This window comes from Cuculus canorus, chromosome 1 (assembly GCF_017976375.1).
Source record: "Cuculus canorus isolate bCucCan1 chromosome 1, bCucCan1.pri, whole genome shotgun sequence".
NCBI classification, from domain to species: domain Eukaryota; kingdom Metazoa; phylum Chordata; class Aves; order Cuculiformes; family Cuculidae; genus Cuculus; species Cuculus canorus.
The window spans coordinates 113802069-113819517 of NC_071401.1; the positions used below are offsets into that span (position 1 = coordinate 113802069).

Genomic DNA, 17449 nt, shown 5'->3' on the forward strand with positions numbered 1-17449 from the left:
TCTTTTTAAAAAGCATCAGTCAGTAGCAAAGGACTCGGCCCAAAGCAGTTCTTCTAATAAGAATGACAGAGATTAAGTACTGGCCACTAATATTACATTCCTAGCACAAACCTTTGATAACTCAACATTAAGAGAAGCGGAAATTTCACTGCCGGGAAATGCATTCCTTAGTGTCCCATGTTACTATCTAAACTAGCTCTGGATTCAGCCACTAGATGTCTTCACTATACAGAAAGACAGTCTACGGTACCAGCATTCTGTCTCAAGTGGGAGTAGGCTGAGTGTGCAGTATACTCAAGAGTTTTCTTCATAAGTGTTTTCAGTTTTGGTTGGTTGCATTTTTTTTTTTTTAATACTATTGCAGTATATTAGTATATAAACATCAGTATCATTCTCCTGATAATCTGGCTTCAGGAGGTCCAGTGGTTTAGAAATATTTAGGGGAAAAAGGTATCAAGGACATGCTGAAAAAGGTATCAAGGACATGCTGAAAAAGAACCCACAAAATCCAAGCCCCAATTACTCGGCATTGTCTTATGAAGATGCTAGGGCTTAATAGTGGAAGGAATCATCTAATGCAAATTAAGTCTATTCAGACACACCATTCTGTCATCTACCAACTTGTGAATAGTGAATTTGTTCAGCTTTTTGATTTGTTAATGTTGAGCTAGAGTAATACACAAGTACTGAATAAGTTTAAAATACTACTGTGCATACCTCTCTCTGCTACATTGCTGCTTCTAAAATCAAAACCACGTTGCAGGAGCATCTTTCAAAAAAAGCCCCAAAACCTGCACCGATGTTTTTTTACACTGAAAGGGGAGCTGGAGAAGGGTGAAACATGTTTTGCCTTGAATTGCAGAGGAGTTCTGAGATGATGTGAAATGATCACCCTGCCCTTTTCTGCACTGTCTTGACAGAAGAACTAGAATAGAATATTGGCTCAGACATATGCCTTGGGGTAAACCTAGCAGGATGCAAGAGGCCACCTGAGCTGCACTTTTAAACCTGCAGAAATCTCTTCTCTCTGCCATGCCCAGAGAATGAAGGCTTCTCCAGTCATGTTGATGAAAAGGATCTTACTGTACATCCTTCTAGTAATACAGGCTTAGAGCAACCATCAAGTTTACAGTAAGATAGGGTCTTGTAATTTAACCTGTCTGTTATTCTTAAACATTGCAGGGGGAGAACAGAAAGTAAGAGTGTTTGGTGTACCTTGGATATAATCTGTGTCTTATTTTATTATCATATCACAGACTTCTAATTCAATTAAAGGCAATGATGATGACAATAACTGAGAAATATTAGGTAACAGTCTAGACCATAAGTCTAGTATTTGGGGACCAAACACATCTTGCTTTGTGGCCAAAGGCTCTGCCTTCAAGGGGTTTGGCAACATTCAAGCCTCTGGTTGAAACCTAAGAATCCTACTAGCTCTAAACTGAATTCATAAATTGTCCTTGCCAGATAATTAAGTACACCTTCAATTAGTTAGCTTAAGTCTATCTAATTTTCATGCCACTTTCAACTTCGAACCTCCACAGTTTTTAACTAGAGAAGTTCTCCTAATTTGGACTGATGTGAAAACTACACTGTGCCCAATATATTCTCAGTATTTTTTACTAGAGATTATTTTGTTTGAATTTCTTACCTGCTAATGTCTTATAGGAGACATATTTTAGTATTAAAAGGAAGGCAGTCATGCAGAAAGGATAATAGCTACTGTAATGGATGCACTCAGATAGATACATTTCAGATGTAACAACTGGTAAATTGAGTAAGTAATATTGGTTATAAGGCACTGCTAAAATTACACAAACAAATTGGCTGTGTGAAGCCTAGTTGACATGCGTGACTAACTCTGCAAATCTGTAGCATCTTTTGACACTCCTTGGTTTTACAGATAAAACGCATTATTAATAGGAAAACTTAAACAAGCATTCAGATCATCTTCCTGGGAAGGGAAATCCAAACATTTAGCTTAAAAGACACTAATTACCAGGTTAGTTAGATATAGCCATTTCTTAGTCAGGGTGTGATCTGAGCTTGGGGAAGCCACTGAATTGCTTTACATTTGATTTTCAAATGAATAAACTAAAATGCTTCTGAAGGGGGTATATCTAGAGCTGATAACCTCCTTTATACTCTAAATGGAAATATCCTCTTTTCTTGTAAGGGTTAACTACTAGTTTTATTCACTTCTTTAAGTCTGCCTGTGTTATTAGTCCCTCACACAATCACTTCTCCGCATCGTTCTTTATAGTTCACTAATATACGGATGAACCCTTCATATTAATTTGCCAGGTTCCAAGATACTGTTTTTAAAACAGAATGCAACTTCTGTTATGCTGCTTATAGCACATATCTTGTTCACATCGAATTTTACTAGGTTTTATTTTTGGCTTTACACCAAAACTGTTTGAGGTACTTGGAGAACAATACTATTTCTCTCTATACACCTACGTTACTGCACACATCAGAATAATGTTTACAAGAGCATCACAGAGATAAGAGTTTTGCAAGTCAGTCTACAATGATGTATTTTTTTTTTACTGTACTTATGTTTTATCCATAACTTTTCCAAGCTTGTTTGTTTTTTAATTTAGTTTGAAGTAAGCTGAAAATTGAAGCCAACTTCTTGAAGCTTTGTACGTTGTAAATCTATCCAAATTTTCTCTTACTCCTATCAAAAATAAAGTCGACCACTTGGATTTCATATACAAAGCCAATAATGAGTAAACCTTTTCTAAAATAAGAAAAGAGAAGCAAGCTTGTTTCTGATAAGTCTCAATAAGAAGGACCTTTTCCCCTCTTACCCCAATAATTTTTGTCCAGTTAGACCCTGTCTGTTTTGTAACACCAAAGTACAGGTTGTTCCCATTGAGTCTCATGAAGACTAGTTGTTGCATACACAAAGTAAACAAAGCAGTTCAACCTGATGAGAATAAAACCTAGCAAGCCTCTCCTCACTCAAGAAGCCCCAGCCAGTAATTAAGTACATGCACACAATGCCCACTAATGACAGACATGGTTCTCAGCTCGAATGACACCTTGCTGTTAGACCTTTTTGTGGGATAGCCTGCACATAGTAACATTCAGCTAGATGGAAATGTTCCATCTTCAAGTTTCAATCATCAAAATATGAACATATGTTCTCTGCACTTATACAGCTTTCATCAAGGAATGGTTAAAAAATGATGCAACTCTCCATCAGCTACCTCAGCAAGCAGGTCAATTTTACATATACTGCCACAGCCAGAAGAAAAATCTGTCAGAAAAACAAGAAACTCAGAAAAATCCTGCATTGTACACCAAATAAAAAGTACATTGCTGTATCTGTAAGATCACACAAGAAAAATGAAATTAAAAGGACTAAAATTAAATTTGTATTAGAAAAATGATATTCTTAAAAAAATCCAAATTGTGAAATAAATATGTAAAATGACTGAAATAAAATTTTATATCAGCTCTTGATAAGCCTTCTGTGAAGCTGGGAGAAGTCTGAAAAAGGCCTATCTACATGTCACTTAATAAGCCTTCTGAAGTGTTTATCTTTCTAAGTGCACCTCACCTAAATTCAGGAAGGGTGCATATTTTTCCATGAGTCCACCTCAAAGCCCATTTCCTTTTTTGTTGTTAAAATTAATGGTCATGAAGATGTCAGTGTTAAACGTGAAACCACAACAAATCAATACGCTTTCTGGCATAGGTTTTGTTCTATAGCCCTAATCAGGAACTTCTCAGAACATTGGACCTGAGTTAAAACCATTACTAGTGCTTTGCTGTGTTCACAGAAAGACCCAAACATAGAATGCAAAACTAACTGTAAAAATCTATTTTCCATGCATAATTGACGTTTTCTACTTCAGCCATTATCTGCCTTGGGGAATGATATGAATGAGTTGTATTCTATGCCATCCCTTGTTCCCACTTTTCAAGGGAGGAGAGAGGGGAAAAACAAAGTAAAGATAAATCCTTTTGAAAACAAATACCTCAGAAACATTGATTAATAGGTCCTAGTTTAGCAGAAGTTTTTCCGAGCTCTTAGATGATAAAGTACGAAGGACACCTTGATAATTCAAAGATTAGAAGGCTCAATTTTTATTATTTTTCTACTAACGGGTTGAGTCAGAAAAATGGAAAGCCATCTCCATTAAACTTATTTTGTTTGCTTAACGAGGCATGTCATGACTACGTTTTCTCAAACATAACAATGAGAAATAAAAATATTTTTTTTTTTGTAAAGAAAGTATTTTTATGGATATTTCCTTATTGTACAAGTTATGGAATACATGCTCTCATTTGAAATCCTTGTCATGTTAGTACACTGTACAGAACATTTTCCTTGACTGTGCAAATCAGTTCTTGGTGCAATAGAGCCTTGCTCACTGCAATATGCTCAGAAACACACTCAAGTGATCCAAAAGAAAATGCGTTTTTAGTTGATCTGAATTTTACTGAGAATGGTAAGTTGGAAGCAGATATATAAAGCTTCCATATGTTACAGGTTCTTTTACCCTCTTGAAAGCTGCACATTGAGATATTCATCATGACCACTCATATATGTGACTGAAAAATTAACACTTGGTATAAGACTGGTTTCAATGCTCAGCTCGTAACAGTGTTAAAAAAAGGGTAATTAAATTTATCTTGGAAAGTGCTTGCACTTTCTATACTTTTATATAGACTATATTCTTATCTAGAATATAATTGGCAGACAGTGTCTCTACCACTGACCCCTCATAAGCCACAGGAGGCAGCAAACAGAAAAAAGTTAAGATACACTGCCAAAGGAAAAGTATGCCAAGCCATGCCTGTACTCATTGTTTATTTAAAGTTTATTTTGCATTTGTTTTTCTAATGAAAACCAATGAATAGAAAAGGTTCTCTCTCATTATGTGTGGTGATTTTATTTCCCATTACAAAAAAAAAAATATTCCTGATTCTCTAGTATATTATGGTTTATATTGCTGTTTAATCCTAAGTCTTCACTGACACCTGTTCCTGCCAAGTGGTCTTTTCAGGAAATCTGTGGAAAATATTGCAAGAGTTTGTCTTAAATATTTTATCCTCTATAACAGCTTCCCAAAGCTTTTTTTTTTTTTTTTTTTTAAAAAGGATATTCTCCCCCACTTTTTATCTACTTAAAGTTTCTTACCAGGTGAGATGTGATTTGAGAGATAGGAAAGGTTAATGAGAGATTTCAGGGTATGTGCATTATGAATTCCCACACTTAATTAGTAGAGAAAAAAAAGCTCGGTTATAGGAAAAGGCTCTCTCTAGCCCAGATTTTTAGTTACTGAAGTTCAAAGAGTTCAAACTAAAAACTTCCCAAAGCCTGAAAACGACATTTAATCTCTTATTCACTCATCTCTTCTGATGATATTGTTCTACAAAGTCCCCAAATTGATGACTAATAACATTTGCCAAACACTAGGCTTCTTTCTGAGCAAAAAAATGAAAAACTAAACCCCAGTCGTTCAGTCATCAGTCATTAACAAGTTTCAGTAATATACAAAAGCATTTGTGATTATTTTTCATGCACCAAACATCATCTCAGAACAATTAAAAAAGTAATTAAAGGCAGTCCAAATTTCTATTGTTTTAAGCCTCTGAAAGGAAAGCTCTTTTACAGGCTCTGAGAAGAGTCTACAAGTTTAATACACACTGAAACCCAAGCAGTACCTTGTAAAGCTCCTGATTAGGAAGTCCAAAACGTTGCTCTATTTGACTGATGGGGGAAAACCCATTGAATAAAATAATAGCGTTTACCGGCACACACAGGCTTTTTCCAAGGGATTCACAATTTATAACTAAGGAAATTAAATCAACTTCCAGTAAACTAATTTTTTTCTACCCAATCTATAACTACAATGGAATAAATAATAATAAAAAAGGCACAACAAACTAGAGGAAATAGAAGACCAAGTGAAAGCCAGTATCCTCAACACCCCGCTTATTTTAAGGACAAAGAGGATTTGTACACAAGTGTTAATCAACAGCAGGCTACCAAAGACTTTCACCTGCATCAGCAGAGAGAAATGATGGCTGAGACCCAACAGGTGTGTGTAGATTGGTCTCATGCAAACTTCTACCTGAAAATGTCTCTAAGGGTCAGTGGGACAAGAGGGTTCTGCTGCTCAGAAATCATGAGCAGGCAGTGATGCTGTTGGGCTGGGTAGCAAGTGTAGTACAAGTTTTCCCATGTGCTGTTCCCAAAGCTCAGTGGTGTATTCCATAGGTAACTGTCTGGAGAAAGCAAGGGTGTTGGAATCAGGCCTGCTGGATGGCAGGGAATTTTGCTCTGGAAACATAATTTAGCCGTAACTGATTATGTTGGAATTCTACTAGCAAGTGAATGATCACCACCGGAAGATGAAGGAGCAAAACTATGGCGCATGTTGGCATAGGCAACTGGGAAAAAAAGGAGAAATACTATTCAAGCTCACTGGACTTAGAGATGTACAGCATATTTTATTTGAACTCTCTTAAAAATACACTATATGAGCGAAAGTAGTACAAGTAATGTCAATGTCAGTGGAACTTTTTTTTCAAAAAACCAAACTGTAACCAAGTAAATCCTTTGTTAGCGGTGGAATAGCTCCTTAGGACTTAATTGGTAATAGTGCAGGAAGTTGTATGGCGGAAGTTTCTTGTAATATCAGTGCAAGCATGTAACACTTAAACTGCTTATAGCTTTCACCTACAGAGCAAGGGTTGCACAAAAACTACTCTAGAAATATATCCAGAACTCAGGAAGGCTTCTGCTTAGGAAATTTCTATATTCCCACTCAGGATGGGGCTGGAGGGTAATCCTAAACTTTCTGTGCACTCATTATTACCCCTGTTCTCTCTCTCTGAGAGGTTCTGTCACTGAGTATTACTCTAGGTTACACTGAGCAGTGCAAAACAGTCATTTCCTTAGAGCAATATTTAACATTGATAAGATATTTTCCTTTCCAACTACCTACAAAACTAGTGCTCATCTGAAACCACAGGGATTAGGAGCCCTGTCCCAGGTGAATGCTGTTGGATGCACCTAATTTGCTCAGTGCTAATCAGGTGATTATTCTAGAAGTGGCAGTGGGCAATGATGTATGCTTTGTTGTAAAAGCACCTAAAGATTCAAAATCAGGGAAAATATGATATTCCTGCACTGGAAACAGATAAGAATCAAAGAAATAAATATGACAATTCCTACTCTTCTCCTTGGTTAATAATAATGCTGAATGAGACAGTGTCCCTGAAATCTGCTTTAAAACTTTGAGAGAAATAGGACTATTTGGGCCTTACAGAAAAGTTTTGGGTTTTTGGGGGGACTTTTCTAGTTGTTTGTTTTGTTTTGTTTAGCCAAAAAAGAGAATTTTGAAAAAGATAAAACTATATAATAAAATTATTAGATGGAAGACATCAGAAAATATCTGTTCTGACCTGCACATCTTTCTGGAAATACCTGCTATGTACAATTATATCAGAAAGAAAGATGCTATCAGGGCACAATGTGAGCTTTACAGATACTTCCTGAAGCGTTATCTTCCATGGCAATCATCGGTCAGACATTTGAAACCTCTACTTTCTAATTTAAGCTTTTAGTTTCCATTTTCAGGCTATTGATAAACACGTGCTGCCACTGTGCTATGACCAAAGTAGGTATGACCAAAGTGAATATGACCTACTTGCCTGACACCAAATCATGCTTTCTTTTAATCACACATGAAAGAGTCTAAGTGAAAGGTAAGTGATCCTGTTTCACAACTAAGATATGCCTTTCAAAGTGGTGCAATCCAGGGGAGCAGAAATGACTGAATGACTGGACAGGGCATGCTTACCTGACACCTAAATGCTACCTTGTGAACACGGCCAGGCTCTGCATATTAAAGATGTTGCTATTGCAATGTATTTGCCACATCATATACTTTGCAATAAAATATGTATATATTATATACATAATCTTAAATACTACATTACATTATTTTATTAACATTAAATATAATACAGTATGTTAAATGTTATATTAAATATGTTGCTGTTGTTACCACATAAAGATGGATAGTCCCCGGGAGAATATTTTTTCCTGTACACTGCTTATTTATTTATAATCAGGAGCTACTATTGAGGAAATGCTGTGGCAGAAAGTGGATCATGGTGTTGTATATCAGTGGAGACCACAGAAGAAATACCAGACTGCCTAAGACCAGTGCTCTGTCTCTGGCAGGAGCAAGAAGAAAGGCTGTTCAGGGAGAACACATGAGCATGACCACTTTCTATGATCCGTTCCCCTGCTGTTTCTCTGCTAATGGAACAGTTGCACAGGAGCATGTACATCTTTCCCACGTCCTTTCTGTATTCAATTATGGACCTAATGTCCATGAACTTGTTTGCATGGCTACGTACACTGACAGTTTAGAAGGGAAAACCAGCTATATTATCCTGATAAATGTAGTCTAGGTTAGTCCTCGGGGCCACCAGTGATTCAAACTCTACAAGATTCCACAGAAACCAGTTTCAGTATTACTTTTTCCACAGTTAAGAAGTTTTTCAAAGTGTGTAATCAACCTCCCTTACTTCACTTTTAGCCCATTATTTCTCCTAATGCCTAACAGAAACATGAAAAAGTGGGTCTTTTCATTCTTCTTTTATGTCTTTACATTATTTTATTATGTCTTTTCCTCTCATTGCTTTTCTGAAGTTGAAACAACCCAAATAATTTCAGTCTTCTATTTATGGTATTCTTATCACATTCATGGTATTTGCTGACTTATTTGCAACTTGGAGGCACTCCAAGCATCACCTCCTTCCACCTTCTTTCCTGAAGAGCAGTGTGAATGACTGGATGAGACCTAGGTACGCTTCCTAGTCCTTAGCAGAACACAGAGGTTATTTCATGTCCCATGTATATCTTCTCTAACTAGGCCTGCCTTTTTACAAACAATTTACCTGGTTTATCTGGTAAATCTAATTTACTGCTGGCAATTCATTGATAGCTTTCTCTCTCCACTAACTAGTGAACTAATATTTTCCTAGTTTTACAGTCAATATACTTATACTTGATGTATTTTCCTAAGTGCATCTGTGAATAACCTCTTCTTAATTATCAAGCAAGATCAGGCACATTTAGTAAAGCAAAATGGGACCGATATGAAAGATTTAGATTTAGAGGCAGAGGAGCGGCACCTAATTTTTAAATGCCCATTCCCAAAGTCACCTTACAGACAGCGCACCAAGAAAATCAACACCAGTAAATGTTACCTCTGTTATAATGAAGGCTGTGAGCATGCTTTTGCTCAAAACTCAGTACTACTGAGTGCTTTACAATTTATTCATGGTATGGAGCAGTTTGAGATTTGTAAAGAAAAGCCTTGCAAATTAGAGGTCATAAATGAAAACTGTTAATCTGGACATCTCAGGCTCTTGAATGTACTATCCAGATATTCACAAGGACAACTGTATCCTGCGCATAAGAAATCTTCACAGTGGAGGTGAGGTGATAGGTATTGCAGTTATGTGCACTGGCTGCCCAGGGACCCAGAGTCCCTGTCCCTTGATACGGCACTGCCTGTTAAGAGACAGACCCTGCTCCTATCCACACTGCTGTCTTCTCCTCTATACATTTGTCCTCTCTATAAAACTTACCTTCAACATACGTTACCATTTCTTCTACTCTTCTCTATCAACCAGAAGACACAGATATGTTTAAGATGTCTTTCTCTGGACTTATGAGCAATCACACTCTTCAGTTCATAAGGACTGTACTGTAAAACAGGATAGGGAAGTTGGGAGCACACGGGTATCACAGAGTTTTTATCACTTTGACTTAGCCAGAGAAATAAAACACCACGAGAGACATGAATCTTTAATAAAAGGTCAGGACATTCAATACCAAGACCCGGGGTTAAGGTGGCATACCATAGCTGAGTTTAACAAAACATAACAAAAATTTAAAAATAGAGGTAAGTTATATTTGCATTAAATATACGTATATTAAATATATTCTTTTCAATAGTACAATTATAGAAGTCTCTACCAAAGAAAAGCCTTCACTTCTTCAAGTTAACAAGAATTGTGAAGTAAACAATAAACTGAAGTAAATCTAAAAATAATAGATCTGTGAGAAAGATGATACATAAAAAATTGCAATGCATATTTTATGTATTTTCTTTCTAAACTACAAAATTTCTAACTTGACTGAGCTATAGAAAGAAGGGAAAAATCATATAAGAAGGAGAATGTGCCTTTTAACAATTCTCTTAAAAATGAAAGAATCTGTAGTCTTGATGTTATCTGCTATCACTGTCCCATATAGAGATCAGATCTGCTGCAAGCAGACAGGGGAAGCCTTGAGTAATGAGAGAGAAAAGAAACTGTGATTAGTGTTATGGGGAGTATATAGTAGACTTCCACTACCATAATTTTTGTTATGTTTTTATTCTCTTCCAAGATTTGATGCTGCTACATGTACAGTTGATATTCAAGTTAAAAGACAATCCCAGTACAAAACTAACATTCGGAGCTCTTTAATTATAGAGTGTCCAGTTCATTACTGCAAGAAAAAGCCAGACATGCTGTGGTGCAAGATAGAAGATGACACATGCATCTGGCTGAAGAAGGGCAAATAAGAATGGAAGTCTAACGTGTTTACTCTCAATCCTTCCTCCGTTCATCAGAATGATAGTGGACTTTATCGTTGTCAAGCAATAGTGGACAACCTTTCCAGTGAGAGCCATGGAATAAAGGTTATTGTTGAAGGTGAGGTTTCCTATGTTACGAAAGAGCCCTTTTAAACAGAAGGATACCACATACAGAAGATCTCATGCATGCCACATGGTGGCTTCTCCCAATATTTTTGGCACTTACTGCCTTCTTCATGCTTCTATCCTGCCTCTTGGTAGGATTGAAACAAAAAGAAATGACAAAACTTTTTAGAAATAACATTTCTAAAATTTTAAATTTCTAAATTTTATAGAAATAACATTTAAATTTTTTTTAGAAATAAAATTTTTTTTTTCTCAATAGGACACTACAGACACACAGATCACTTTCTAGCTGCAGAACAACACTTCACTAATGGCTGTTTGGTGTTGTCAGCTTTGCTTTTCTCCTTCAGAACTCTCCTGTTATTCTGATCCTTTCTTTGCTCCTACCAGCCTTCTGCCAGGCATTGTGCATCAATTACACTGCCCTGTGCACTTTTCCTTCCAGTACAAGGAAATTCTACCATATACCAATTCTACCATAATTGGTAGAATGCCTATGGAGGCGGTTATCTTGTGACATGACTGTACCAAGATGCAGAATATTTAAGTACATTGACAAGCCAGTTGCATCAGAAAGACCTAATGCTAAAAAACCCTCACCAGACAAGTATTACTTTAAGCTAATAGATATTAATGCAATTTTAGATACCACTAGTATCTCAGAAGAGTCCCAAGAATCTGGAAACTGCAAGATACTGCACATTATTTATGCTTCAACATCCTTGGGTCTGTGTTGTCCATTCAACATCATATGCATGTTTTGGTGTCTAAGGAGACACCACAGTAAGTAGTTTTACCTTTTTGTCTAGTATGTATTTGATTCCACTCCTTTTCACAGCTTCACAGAAGTCTAATTCAAAGCTCTGTGAAAATCCCCTAATAATTACCCCAAAAGATTGCTGAGATGTCCTTGCTGAGTGTGCCAGTTAGGACACCGAGTTTTTAAGAATTTATTGTATGTATTGTTCCCTTCCAGAGAGATAGGGGTAGAAATAAAGTAGGAACAAATCAAAATCTCGGATTTTCATAATAGATGGAAATTTTTCTCCTGTTTTGCAAATAATCACGTTAGAAATAAAAAGGAGTTTTAGCCATGCAAATACAGACAAGGTCTATTCAGTTGCATTTTATATTCCTAGTTTTTCCTCTAGACCATCACATAGCTATGGTATTAATCTATCCTGCTTTACAGGAACTCTTACACAGCCACCACATCCTAAGTCAAGAATGGAACTTGTAGTTTCCCATGTTTTAATTTAGGTGATCTCTCATTTCCCTATTATAATGCCATGGATTTTTTTTTATATTAGGAAAACAAAATTATTTCATCTTCCCATGAAATTTAACATGTTTGCTCATAGGATGGCTTGAGGATTTTCAAAGCCTTTTTCTCCCCACGCAATTTACTGAACATAGTGAAAACTGACCCCAAGTACACCAGGAATTCTTTTTGCTCCTATTCAGAGGAGCTCTGAGGAACACAAAAACTTATTCTGTAGATATACCATTCTTTGTGGGTTAGCTTTTGTCAGAATAGCTATTCCAAAATCCAGTTTGGAAATAGGTTTTTATACTTTGAGGTCCATTCGTAAGGCAAGGACTCCTTTAGTAAGTAACACTCCCTCCATAAGAAGCATAATAAGACAGACGCCTTCTAATGCTGATTTATTAAAACAGCCATTTTTTTTCCCCTTCTCTTTTCCTAGCAAAGCAAAAAGAGAAGTCCATTAACTCCACGGAGACAAGAGAGCCTGGTATGTTTAAATTCTTGCATCATCAAAACCTGACTATGTAGTGCGTAATTATTTACTGAGAATAAATCTTTGTGTAGTACAAAACATGGAATAGGATCAGAGACAGATTAATGACCCTCTTGGTGTCTGGACAGCTTGGCTTGCCTGCTGTGATATATCACCATGGCAGAGGGAAAGAACTAAGGGTCTTAGCCACAAAGGTACTTTAGTCATCTAAAATCCTAATTGAATGTATTAATTTGCAAGCTCTGTTCCAATAAGAGTTTATGCACCTAAACCTCCTCTGCTGATCTGGTTCCGACTGTCTGCCTAAGACAAAAAATGACCTACAGAGTGAGGAAAATTATTGAAAAGAAATACTTTCGTGTGTAGCAAGCATGAATTCATAGAGGTCTTGCAATCAATTCCAGGGAAATTAGAAGAGCAGAAGACAGAATGCAAAAGATGCAACAGGAAGTGACAGCTATCAGTTACAGGGGAAGTGTTGGCAGGGATAAAAGGGCACCAGACAGGTTGCCAACTTGCTCTCAAAGGGCAAGTTGTAGGAAAGAAAACTAAACCCAGTATATTCTAAGTGGCTAGAAAAATGTGTGTCTAAGGATGACTTCATTAGAAAGAAATAAATTTATAGAGGACTTTTCAGATTTTGGAGGAGGAAGATCTATTTGGAAAATAATAAGACAAAGAGGATAAGAAACAAGAAATCAGGGGGTGGGAGAACAGAGGCAATGAGGATAAGATATTCTGGGGTTTGGAAGTGAAAATGAGAAATATTTCACAGACTGAGAAAGGAAAGCCTTGAATGAGTGGCATAGAAGAGCTCTCACAAAATGATAAATGACGTTTGCCTTAAGTTGGGATTTTGCAAGAAAAGACAGTTTGGGAAGTGAAATGGAGAAAGGCAGGAAATACAAGAATGATTTCTAACTTTACTTCAAAGATCAATATGAAATACAGTGGCCAAGGGAATCCACCTGTGCTCAAAAGCAGTTTCAAAAGGGTAAAGCAACTCGAACAAGATCTTACACACCTCTTACCTGGGCAGATATGCACAGACCTGTACCCTGTTCTGTTTCTGCAGGTCAGAAATCCAGCAGCTGCTCCATCCCCCAATGCTGGGACAACTCAAGCCTCAGAAGAAAGCTCCTCAGGTGACTATTGTTCCATGATTAGCCTGATGCAGACCTTTCCTGGGAACACAATTTATGACAATGATGTTCTTCCCTGGAATGTGCAGAGGACAGCATCTAACGCACCTCACAATGATACTGCTACTCCTTCCACCCCAGTTTTACTTGAAAGCCAAGATGTACTCACATAAGCTGCACTAAACGTGCTGCTTCTGCAGAAAGATGCCAGAAAAGGGAACTAACTGTAGAAAAAGATTTTACAGAATATGCCTGCATTAATATACATAAATGAATGTGGCAAGGACTTCTCCAGACAACTATTTGGCATGCAGTCCCAGTTCTAGCTTCCTTCCAGGATGTTGTTCCTTTCTCTTTTGAGAAAACTCTTTTTTTTTTTTTTTTGAAAATCCTATGGATGCTCCCCTGTTCATGTTGGAATTCAAAACACAGCCAATGTTGATGGGTGGATACTTGCACTGTGTGTTTGTAAGGAAATAAAAACGGTCAGCTTCATTATCTACATATTTTTTTTTCAAGTTTCTGTTTCTCATCTAACTTTGTTTTGGTTATGGTTTGAATATAGACAAAGTGGAGGAGAAGGATTTCCTAGGATATAAACATGTAAAATGAATCTAGAAGGAAGATGATACACAGCCAGATTAATTTTTCCCGAGTAAAAGCTAAGGATGTTTGCTGAAGACTTTTTCTCTGGCTTTCTAAGATCATCATTCCAAGGATTCAGTTTTTCATTCCATTTTATTCTATCTCCTCACAAAGTTCTTTGAACACCATGAATATCTAATCCTATTACTAAGCAAAATTAAGTGAATACTTATGTGTATGTGAATGTTTTGTGGAAAGCATGGATTGAGGAGAGTGTTGTTTTCCTTTTACAAAACATTCTCACAAGTAATGTGTGAGAAAATATTGAAATATAGTGCACTCTATTTTTCTCCTAGTGAGATGATTGGTTAGCTGTTATTGCATATTGCTTTTGTTCATGATGAATTGATGGAAATAACAAATGATAAGCAGTGACTGCCCTTCGTCAAAAGCAAAAATTTTGGTTCACAAGTAACTATATATAACTGTGTCATGCTAAGTTTTCTTCCCAACACTGGCACAAAAAAAGTGATTATGCTTCATGTACAGGTTTGTGGGAAAGAAGATAAAAAATAGATAAAACCAAAGTGCCATTTGAAGTTTGAAAAGAATGCTCACACCCTTGTTCTGCACCACTTATTCAACTCTAGCTTGCATACCATGCATCTGCATTTGCAAAATCATGGTCTTAAAAATTACTCTTAGCAGTGTTTGCACCAGAGGAGCAACAAGCAAGGAGTCTTTAACTTGGTTAAAAATTTGCAGTACAGTTGAAAAGGAAGGATGCACCAAGTCTCAGGCACATAACACAGCAGATGATTTGGACTTAAGTTAATGGATGGAAGTCAGGCTTCTGTGTCTTCATATTCTATCTTGGTATGAGTTCAGCTAACACCAAACCTGTGAAGCACATATGCATTCACCCTGCTATTTTGGTAAGTTAGATGATTTGTTATGCTTATGGTATACTTGTACTCCCTACTACTTTGTACTCAATCATAATATCTGTGTGGAGGAAAATCCATAATGATTGTTTCTGCACTAGATTTCTGCACTAGGATGTTAGTTCAGCCCATTAGATATGTTGATATTTTGGTGGGTTTTTAAAAAATATATGTTATGAATCTAGTAAATCATAGATAATGTTCATTATAAAAGAGAGAAAACTGCTAGGAAAAAAAAAATCATTGTGCTCTGTTTTAGTGGGCCAGTCTTTGTAAAATAAGAAAAAACCTGTTTCTCTGAAAGAGATTATACATCAGTGGTCTTAAACTGAAAAACAAGACAGACATTCAATGGAGAGCCTAAATGAACTTGAATGAAAAGGACCAAACTTCTTTAATTGCTTTCCATGACCTGGATACAGGCCTTGATTTCAGAAGGGAAAGAGCAAAAAGGCCATCCTTCTAGAGAACAAGAACATGTGAAATGGTTTTCAAGCATGCTTTGCCAATACTCTGCACATACTATGGTATGTATAGGGAAGAGTCCGAAGAGCCTCAGGAAAGCGAGGAGGTGTACTGGGGAGAGGCACTTTGCTCGATTGAGTTTCCAGTCAGCTCTGATGTGCATTCATCAGTGAGTGCACAGCTTTCCCTCTGTCACCCCAGCTAGACGAAAGCACCAGCAAGTCTGTCCAGAGCAGCCCCAGAAAGATGCACTAGCAACTGGGACCTAGAATGAACACACATGGAAGAAGTATTGCACTATCAGGAGATGCAAAGGCTAGTGAAATCTTAATGTGGTTTGTTTTACGTGTACAGGAAGACTGAACTCTGGCTTAATGATGTCCCCAGAGACCAAAGTTTATTTCGGAAGATGAGATTTTTGTAGATAAACAGGAAGTACCTTACCACCCTACCATCAAACGTGCTAGTGTAGAAAAGCAAAGTGCAGGAGCCTGCAGTAGGTTCTTTTCAAAGCAAACAAGTTGAAAGACTGTGCCTTTTGAAGCAGGGAAACAAAGGATGCTGACTGAAACCACCTGCCTTTTAAAGTGCAAATAATCCATTCAGATAAAGTACATCATTGCTTGGTGTTCACAGCCTTTTGAAAGAAAAGAAAAAAGTTATTTCCACCACGCATTGGCTGTAAAACTGGCCAGTGGATGGAAGGACTGTATGTTATTTCACTTATGGTGCTACATATTCATGTCAATCATCTAGTGCACCTCTCGAGAACATATTGTCATATTTGAGACATCATACACAATGTCAGTTGTATTAACTGTCAGTGGATGGACTTCAAAATTTAGAGTAGAATCATACTGAAGGGGCAGGACACCAGTGGTAGCAGAGCAGTCTTACAATGTACCCTGTGTGCTCAGTGTATGACTGAAAGGAGGCAGTACTGGGTTAAACCATGCAGTGAAATCACACAATCACAACAGTGCACTAAAGGAAAGAAATAAGCCTGGGACCCAATCTGTGGGAGATATATGGCACCTGTGCAGCCTCTCTAAGACATGGTCCAAGGGCCTCTGATTTATAGTACATAACTTTCTACTTCTTCCCATTGGTATTTTTGCACCAAATATGTTGCACAGGTATAGTCACACAGGCAGCCCGAAGAACAGAAACAAAGCTCTACCACTCTTGGTTACACCCACAAACCCACATGGAAGGAAAATAATGAAGTCTGTGCAGCTGAAGCATGTTAATGCCAGCAAAGCATGTTATTCCTCTTCATTGCAATCACTTCTTGCCAGGGAGGGACACATAACTGGTTACTCCCTTTCGAGCAATCTGCATATCACACAAGCCTCTTACAAACTTAGATATGATGAGCGGGTTCTTAGACAGTAAAACACACCAGCCACCGTAGTTTCACTTTATCCAGTTATCCCACACAGAACCCCAAGAGAGTAGGCAGGTCTGTAAAATGCCCCGTAAGGTGTTCCGAGAAACGAAGAATTATGGCGTACAGATAGTGTTTGTTCCTCAGTTCACCTGAGCTGCTATAGCTGCAGTACCTGCACCATTAAGACAGTGGACTTAGGGAAAAAAAAAAGGGACAGCACAGACAAATGGAAACATAGGATAGTTCGTGACTCAAGGAGATTGATGATAACTGACTCCGAGTGCAAATCGAAGACCTTTATTGCTCTTAGCGAGCTCCTTATATACACAATGTTATGCTGCATCTAAAACTTGGCATCATTTGATTGGTTACAAAGAACTGTTTACATGTATAAGTTTATGCTACTATT

At 37.3% G+C, this 17449-nt stretch overlaps 1 protein-coding gene across 1 annotated transcript; it reads left to right on the plus strand.

The window, feature by feature from the left end:
- Positions 1-1043: 1043 nt before the first annotated feature.
- BTLA (B and T lymphocyte associated) lies at positions 1044-13930 on the plus strand. The gene is given in 6 exon segments (XM_054056336.1): positions 1044-1141; positions 10439-10746; positions 11328-11541; positions 12466-12508; positions 13590-13839; positions 13842-13930. Coding segments are annotated over 6 exon segments (1002 nt in total).
- The last annotated feature ends 3519 nt before the right edge of the window (positions 13931-17449 follow it).